This window comes from Triticum dicoccoides, chromosome 5B, assembly GCF_002162155.2.
Source record: "Triticum dicoccoides isolate Atlit2015 ecotype Zavitan chromosome 5B, WEW_v2.0, whole genome shotgun sequence".
In the NCBI taxonomy this organism is placed as follows: Eukaryota; Viridiplantae; Streptophyta; class Magnoliopsida; order Poales; family Poaceae; genus Triticum; species Triticum dicoccoides.
In genome coordinates this window covers 696,847,545-696,856,298 of record NC_041389.1, presented here as the reverse complement: position 1 = coordinate 696,856,298, position 8,754 = coordinate 696,847,545, and the positions used below count along the sequence as shown (strand labels likewise).

At 48.3% G+C, this 8,754-nt stretch overlaps 1 protein-coding gene and 1 non-coding gene across 2 annotated transcripts; one reads left to right on the top strand and one right to left on the bottom strand.

Annotated features, from left to right (window-relative positions):
• Positions 1–1,960: 1,960 nt before the first annotated feature.
• Positions 1,961–7,219, top strand: LOC119312730. The gene is made up of 10 exons (XM_037588493.1): positions 1,961–2,419; positions 2,496–2,616; positions 2,977–3,062; positions 3,289–3,688; positions 3,776–3,876; positions 3,963–4,029; positions 4,417–4,644; positions 5,410–5,859; positions 6,158–6,230; positions 6,695–7,219. Exons 1-10 carry the CDS (start codon positions 2,028–2,030, stop codon positions 6,949–6,951), a joined length of 2,175 nt encoding a protein of 724 aa, XP_037444390.1. The 5' UTR covers positions 1,961–2,027; the 3' UTR covers positions 6,952–7,219.
• Positions 7,220–7,682: 463 nt separating this feature from the next.
• TRNAQ-UUG lies at positions 7,683–7,754 on the bottom strand. The gene has a single exon. It is a non-coding gene; the product is annotated as a tRNA-Gln (tRNA).
• Positions 7,755–8,754: the final 1,000 nt, after the last annotated feature.

Below are 8,754 nucleotides of genomic sequence, written 5' to 3'. Positions count from 1 at the left end.
ACCTAGGTTCTGGGATGTGAGGGAGAGGAACAAGGACCAGGCGTGAATGGCAACTCAAACCAGCGGGGATGAGGGAACCCAGATGACTCGAGGAAAGAACCCTAGGCGGCGGCGAACGACATCGCTCACTCCCTCTTTTCGACAGTGTTATGTGATTGTCGGCCCAATAACGCACGGGGCTACTGCTTCCACTTCTTCTTTTCTCTCTTGGTCGAATTGAACAATAATGCCATAAATATGAATTGTTCTATGAAAACTTTTGTTAAATGGTTAGAAAGTGCGTTTTCATGCGTGAAATTATAACTTATTACTACCTTCGATCTACAATAAGTGTCGCGGTTTCAAACTAATCCCAATTTAAAACCGCAACACTTATTTTGGATCCGAGGAGTGCCATTTTTTTTGCCAGAAACTTTTGTGTAAGTGAACAAACTAATAAGTAATGTGAAAAAATGCTACTAGAACTAGCATCGTGCATACATATGGACATTTTACTGAACAATGTGAATAGTATTTAAAAGTTGGTGAACAAAAAGTAATTAAGTAACCTATGTATTACTAACATTTTAGTGCTTTAGGAAAACAAATTTTGTAAGTGGACAAAAAACTGGGTTACATGAACCGCTATTTTAGAATTCTCTTCAGATTGGTGTGACGTCGAGGTGAAGTTAACAAGCAACTGGGCGTCAATCTGTTTGGTGTCTTGGTGCTAAAAAACTCCATTTGTGGACAAAAAACTCGCCGCTGCGCTACAGCAGGAGAAATATTCTTTTTTGCGCAGCGCAGCAAGAGATATTAACCTGCCACATTCAGCAGGCATTTTTTCTTCAATTAACGATTGATGAAAGAGGTAGCGACGTACCAAAAAAAAAAAAAAACAGACTCTCTAACAAGCTAGTTGGCTGGGATCTTCACGGAGAGAAAAATCCTGAATGATCCCACGAGAATCTACAACTAACTGCGTCGCTAACTAAATTCAGAGAATTATTAGTCCATCTAAGAACAGTCTACTCATTGCATGATCAAATAAACATCACTATCTCTATTTTACAGATCAATGCGCGGGCACGCCTGGCACGCAGCCGAAGGCTCTGGCGACGAAGGCCAAGCAAGGGCAGACGAACTTCTTCACGAACCTATGCATGGCGCCGCCGCGGCGTGTCCCGAGCGGCCCCGGCGACCGCCGACGATAGCGATGATGGGCGACGCGCGTGTACATCCGCGACGCCGTCGTCACGGCCCCCGCCTCCGACGAGCGGACATTGCCGTCCCGAAACGCCTCGAAGAGGACCATGTCCTCGAAGCTCACGTATCCCAGATCACCGTCGCGGCGACGCCTGTCGAAGCAGACCTCGGCTTCGTCGCTGCCGGCGCACTGCACGCGGCCGACGCGCACGTCCTCGTGGGAGCGCGTCCGCAGCAGGCCATTGTTGTTGTTGTTGTTGTTGTTGTTGGGGAAGGAGCCGTCGCTGCTGCTGCCCTGCGCGCAGGAGAGGAGGTCGCCGGCGTTGTCGTTGTGGTGGTGGGCGAGGAGAGGCTGGGAGCGGGAGTGGGAGATCGGCATCGGAGGCGTGAGGCGGCGGCGGCACTAGGAGGCGGCGGCGGCGGCGAGAACGAGGACTGTGAACTGTGATCTAAGTTGGTCTAGAATCAAGGGAAGTGGTTAAGATCAATGGGCTGCAGCGCTGGGCAGGTGGATATTCCCCCATGGGACGCGCGGGCGCTGACCGCGTACGCATCGCAGGCTGACTAGCCGGCCCCACATCTGGTGGGTCCACGGCACATCAGGTGGGCCTGCCGCCACCCCTCCTTCCCGCCACGCGTCGCCCCTGGCCGCGGCAGAAACAATCTCAACGTCGCCGTCGTCCGAGCCGACGCGCTGGGCCCCTCACGTCAGTGGCTGGAGCCCACCTCCCCAGTCCGCATCCACTCGAACTGGGTGAGCTCTCGTCCCCTCCTTCCCCGGCCGCTCCACCTCCACTCCTCTTCTCGGACAGTCCACACCGCCGTCGCCGCTCGCGGGAGCCATGCGGGCCCTAGTCTCCCCGGCCCCAGCCGCCGCCGCATTCCTCCCGCGGACCCCGGGCCCCGGCGCGAGCCCTCGAGGGGCCACAGCGCTCTCGCGGCACCGCTCCTCTTCCGGTGGCCGCGCTGTCGCCGCCGGGGCTGCTGCCACTGGTGACCACTGGGGCGCCGACGACCAGCAGCACCGCCGGGAGCAGCAGCAGTACCGCGGCGGGGCCGGCAGGGGCGGCACCAGGCGCGCGGGGCCGAGCGTGCAGTGCGACGTGGACGTGGTGTCGTGGCGCGAGCGGCGGGTGTTCGCGTCCGTGGCGGTGGCCGCCGACGTCGACACCGTGTGGCGCATCATCACCGACTACGAGCGCCTCGCCGACTTCGTCCCCAACCTCGTGCACAGGTCCGCGTTTCCCATCCACCGCCGTAAGAGTCCCTTCATCATCTGTGGACTGAAATTTGGGGAAATTTTCGTGCAGTGGAAGGATTCCGTGCCCGCACGAGGGCAGGATATGGCTGGAGCAGAGGGGGCTGCAGCAAGCGCTCTACTGGCACATCGAGGCCCGCGTCGTGCTGGATCTCCGGGAGGTCCCGGATGCCGTACGTGCTGTGTTCTCTTCACCATAATCTCCTACTAGCAGTTGTTGTCACAGTTCAGATGTTACTACTTACTAGTAGTACATTTTTCTCATTGGCCACGAGTCGTGGGGCAAATTGAGATGTCACTGAAATGTTCGCGGTGCGCTCGAACTGAATGCATCGGTACCATCTGTGCATGATCAGTTGATTAGGTCCCGACTACTGAATACATTTTGCTGTTGGCGTCTCTGCATGTGCTGTTTCTTCTTGTTAAGCTGTGGGTAGCAGATTTAAAGAGGATGAATGCTCTCCCTCGTTTTCTACTTATGTTGAGCTATGTGTCCTTATTTACTCGATTGTTTGGTAACAATTGCTGCGCAGGTTGATGGACGAGAGCTCCACTTCTCCATGGTCGATGGTGACTTCAAGAAGTTTGAAGGGAAATGGTCCGTCAGGGCTGGTCCAAGGTGGGCATCTTGTGATCATTTTTATGCGTTTGTAACATATACCTTCAGTGAGCATCTAGCTTTTTAAGACCATAGTGACTTATCTTCTACCACTTGATGCCCTTATATGGAAATATTTTGATTTCAGGGATCCTTAGATATTTCATCGCCTTAGGCTTTTGAACATCAGAAAAAGAATTCCGTTCATAAATCTTATATGACCCCTGTTTGGTTTGGTTTTTAACAGGTCCGCTAGTGCGATTTTGCTGTACGAAGTTAACGTGATACCACGATTTAATTTCCCAGCAATATTTCTTGAGAGGATTATAAGGTCGGATCTTCCTGTGAATCTTACAGCCTTGGCTTTCAGATCTGAAAAAATGTATTTAGAAAACCATAAATTTGGACCTACAAAATTTACCGGTGCAGAGTCCAAGCCACTTAACTTGCGTAGTGCAACAGTCGAGAATGATGTCATCCCCTCTAGTAAGTTCAAAGAAGCGCCTGCCTCTTCCGGTTTTGGTGGTGTGCTTGCTTCACCCCCTCCTGAGTTGAATGGGAAATGGGGTGTATATGGAAGTGTCTGCAGGCTTGATAGGCCTTGTGTGGTAGATGAGATCCATCTTCGACGATTTGATGGCCTCTTGGTAACTGACTAAGCTTATACCCATCTTAAATTTCACGGAAAGCACACTAAGAAAATTATCTTCTCTTGTGGAATGCTTTTGGTGAAGGAACGTGAAGGGGCTCACAGGTGTGTTGTTGCTAGTATCACTGTGAAAGCACCAGTTCGAGAAGTATGGAATGCACTAACAGCATATGAGAAGTTACCCGAGTAAGTAGTTTTATCTTTTGCGGTATTTGGAGTTCACATAGTCTACTTCCAATACACAGCTATGATCTAATATAGCTATCTTGTAGGATTATACCAAACCTGGCTATCAGTCGGATTATTCTTCGTGATAATAACAAGGTTCGAATAGTACAGGTAGGAGTTCTGTTAATGTTTTACATGATATTCTGGTTGGTTGTTTGTAAATAGCTTTTATGTTTGGGGTTGGAGCATTGCATGGATTTTTCACAGAATTATCAGTCCACACTTCACTTTCTGGTCGTTAGCTAGCTCATCTTTTGTAGTTTCTTTCTTTGGCTTTTACTGAAAAGATTTCTGAAACTTTCTGGTGGTTAAGAGTTCATGTTTTATTGCACACATTATCCCAGAATACTGTACAGAAGGGATCACACCTGTCTCCTACTGGTGGGGAAAAAAGATCAATGCCCCCTGTACCCAAAGATCCTTCTCGACATAATTTAGTTCAATTTTATTGTTTTGCGAGCTTTGCAAGTTTTGTAACATCTAAGATTTTTTTTCCAGGAGGGCTGCAAAGGCCTACTTTATATGGTTCTTCATGCCCGTGTTGTAATGGATCTTCGTGAGAAACGTGAACGTGAGATCAGCTTTGAGCAAGTTGAGGGGGATTTCTACTCGTTTAAAGGAAAATGGCGCCTCGAACAGCTTGGAGATCAGCACACACTGCTGAAGTATATGGTCGAGACTAAGATGCATAAAGATACCTTTCTCTCGGAGTCTATCCTTGAAGAGGTATTCACAACTTTGTTCTAGGAACAATATGTGCATCTTATGCATGTGGCATTTTGCACTTAATCCAAAAAAGGCCCTATTGTTGTGAAGTAGAAAAGTTGAAATAAAAAATGGTTGTGTGTGCCCTCGACCTTCTAAATCATTTATTTGGGAAAGAACTACACTAGCACTGACGGAGCCCTGTGGTGTTACTATTAAGAAAGCAACCTTTGTGCGGATGTATCATCTTGTTGAATGTACCAATCATGCTCATGTGATAGATTTTACTTTTTATCCTTTTATCCATTCATTTTATTTCTTACACCAGTTACAGCCACTGGCTTGTTCCTGACAAATGATGAACTGAATGACTTTGTATACTCTGAACCAATATAAACTTGTATCCACTATCTTTATAAACTGACATTTGTCTCCCACAAGGATAATAACTGGTATTCCATTCCCTTGATAACAATAAGAGATCTGTATGAAGTTATCTCTGAACTGTCTGTCTCCTAGGGATTATTTATCCTAATTTTATGCTAGCTACAAACATCTATCTCAGGCATCCAAATAGTTTGTTTTGAAGACATTCTTGTTACAAGGTATCATCGCTATGCAAACGTGATGGCGAATTTAATAAAAACAGTTCTGATCTCAAATATTTGTAGGTTATGTACTTGTGTGGCATCATTGTGCAAATGACAACATTTCATGGTTATCTCACTGTTGTTGTTCTCATCTTTGGGGAAAATAAAATAAAACATTTTATTTTATCCTTTTCAGGTCATATACGAAGATCTTCCATCAAATTTATGTGCAATCCGTGATTATGTTGAAAAGGCAGAAGCTGAGAGAAGTAATTCCAAAGTTCACTCGGATGCGCCAACCAATCTAGATACTGTTCCTTTGTATTACACAGAAGGACGGCAGCCGGAGCAAGCATCTGTACATTGCTCTTCAACTTCCACAAGGCAAAGATCAAAAGTTCCTGGGCTGCAAAAGGACATCGAGGTCCTGAAATCAGAACTTGGTAGTTTTATTGCAAAACATGGTCAGAATGGTTTCATGCCTAAGCGAAAACATCTTCGGACACATGGAAGAGTTGATATTGAGAAGGCTATAACACGGATGGGTGGGTTCAGGAAGATTGCTACCTTGATGAATCTTTCCCTTTCTTATAAAAACCGGAAACCAAGAGGTTATTGGGATAATCTGGAGAACTTGCAAGAAGAGGTGAGACAAAAATACTTTTTCATCATCTCTCCCTCTGCTTTCTGGAAAGTCCAGTCTCATACGAGGCTGCTAGCATCATATTTTACTTAGCTTCAACGCTGTATCATGTGGAAGTGAAGAAGCTAAAATTTTCCCGGTTTGATTTGTAAAAATAACATTGAATTGCTAGCAAGGGAAATGATAGCAAGCGCGCCTTTCCTTCGTGTGCCATACTTGTTCTGGTATTATGTTTGTGTTTTATTTATTACATGTCCGGCTTATGGCCATACGTTAACGCTGACAATGATATTGTCTGCAGATCAGGAGATTCCAGAAGAACTGGGGGATGGACCCTTCATATATGCCAAGTAGGAAGTCTTTTGAGAGGGCAGGTACTTGATCACTTCTACTTAGATCACTTCTGCTTACTAATGTTAATTGCAGCTGGTACCCCCTTTTTGGGTATGTAATTTGTCAATGCATCATTTTTATGGCCTACTTTTATATGATCAGATATCTCTGGGCCATGCCACTGCACTACCTTGTTAACGTTGCTTAAGATATCTGGGCCCCCCTCACTCTTAAGCACCAAATTTCTATAGTTTTCTACAACCGTTATTGTTGACGTTTTTCAGTCCATGATCAAGAAATTGATGCACTAGTTGACATTACTGGTCATATTCACGGTTTCGTATATGTCAAATTGCTGACGGACAGCAACATCGTTATACCATGGGTTTCCATCTATCATGCTAGTGCCACCAGTCATGTGGTCTCTTTTTTGCGAAAATTGGTCCAACTCCACTGCGGACGGTTAGGCTTCCTAACGGTCTCCACACTCTGTTATCCTTTGCAGGGCGCTACGACATTGCTCGAGCCCTGGAGAAATGGGGCGGGATACAGGAGGTCTCCCGGCTGCTGTCGCTCGAACCGAGGCGGCCCCGGAAGCAAGCCGACCCCGACGGCGAGCTGCAGCCCGAATCACCCAGCGCCGCCGCCGCCGCAACCAAGCACCCGAGCAGCAGCAAAGCAGACAAGGCGAGCGTGCCCCTGGACGCGCAGAAGTGGCTCCTGAAGCTCAAGGACCTGGACATCAACTGGGTCGAGTACTGAACTGCAGGGCAGGGGACTCCGGTTGCTCCCGCCCGCCCGCCCGCATACTTGACCAATCCGACCTGTAAAAACAACTGTGTACAGAAAGAAAAATAAGAAGGTGATGCACACCGGGCTGTGGTTTTCCTGCATGGAACGAACGCCGGTTGAGTTCTCTGCCGCCAAAAACGACTAACCGAACTAGCCCATCTTTTTTTCGAAACGGAGAACTAGCCCGTCTTGTGTGTCAAAGCTATAGAACTGGAGGTTTCTGCCGGGGTTACCTTTTTTTCTCCTGTTTTCTTGACGTGGGTGTCTGTCAGCTTCCTCGTCGCTGTCATTAGAAGGGGAGAGGACTTTGTTTCAGCGCTTGCATTGCACTGACCGGTCGTTGGATCGACTGACATTTTCAAGCACACGTGCGTTGAAAAAACATGGAAGAATATCTGTGCTCTAGATTTTTTCCGTTCCGTCTTCTTCCTCTTGGCCATTAGCCGGGACAGACAGGGACAGGGACAGTGGTGTGCCTTCTGCACGGATTCGGCTGGTGATGATGATGCTCTTGTTTCTGTCACGAAATAATACTACTAGTAATACTACGTAGTACGTACTACTAGTAATAAGATGCGAGCGAGCGTGTCTGTTTTCCCAGGCGACATGGAATGGACAGTTTTTTGTGCACAAAATGATGCTTGGCGTGAGAAGGCAGTGCCAGCCAGGGCGCGGTGTGAAAAAAAAATCATCAAAAAAGGAGGTCTCGCCGGGATTCGAACCCAGGTCGCCAGATTCAAAGTCTGGAGTGCTAACCACTACACTACGAAACCAATTGATGACATCTTTTCTCTCTCGCCTTATTTAAACTAAACCCAAGCAATCAAGCCGAGAGGCGGACAGATAGCACATACTACAGTGGATCTGACCCATCAAAAAATAATAATACTACAATGGATCTGAGCTCCGCTAGCAGCAGTACGAAGAGCAGAGCGGCTGCTTGCATGAACCAAGCATCGATGGAGTCTCACCCCACTCACATGCTTGTCCTCGTAAACTACATTAATGGAGGCCGGGCGCATCTCATCAGCCAGTGATGACAAATAGTGACACATGATGCCGGATTCTCTTGTGGTTGGTGCCATTTGATCCACAAACGGGTCCAGGGCAATTCATCCAAGTTGCACACTTGTTCAAGTTGATGCACAAGTCCGCTGAAAACGGACCCCTGCACTGCACCCACCCACGTCCGTCCAATGCAGCCACACCCACTGGTAGTGGTAGGGTAGGTGCCAAACTGCCAGTGCCATAACACCAAGGCACCAGTACTAATCACAATCATCAGAGCCACCGAGAAACACCCAGGTCATATGAATCAAGCAAGCACCTCCCAACGCAGAGTGCGGTCGGCATCCGAAATGCATCACAATCGCCTTGTCCATCATCTTGAGGGAATGGATGCTTAGCTTAGCGCCCACAACTAGTCATATATTAAGAAGCACCCACCGAATCGGGTTGTTTGTAAGCATGAGAGGTCAATGAGGCGATGCGAGGGGCGATTGGCGGCGCCGGCCGCCGGGATCCCCGCGGGGACGTCACCCATCTCCTCCGGTGATCACCGGAAGGTGGGAGGCCGGTTTTGGGCCCTAACCGAAGCTGATGACGGCGAGGGAGACGAGGATGCGTATGCGGCGCCGCCGTGTCTCCTCCATCGGCGACTCCCTCCGACTTCCTTTGCGATTTTCTGAGCGTTGGATATGACGAAGACGAGATCCTTCCTGTCGATGATCCAGCGAGAGTCGGGCTTCATGCGGGGGAGACTACGGAGATGTT

Coding starts and splice junctions, on each gene's coding strand:
- LOC119312730 (XM_037588493.1), top strand. CDS start 2,028: ATGCGGGCCCTAGTCTCCCCGGCCCCAGCCGCCGCCGCATTCCTCCCG. Junction 4,645..5,409: donor CGGAGTCTATCCTTGAAGAG/GTATTCACAACT, acceptor TATCCTTTTCAG/GTCATATACGAAGATCTTCC. Junction 5,860..6,157: donor TGGAGAACTTGCAAGAAGAG/GTGAGACAAAAA, acceptor TATTGTCTGCAG/ATCAGGAGATTCCAGAAGAA.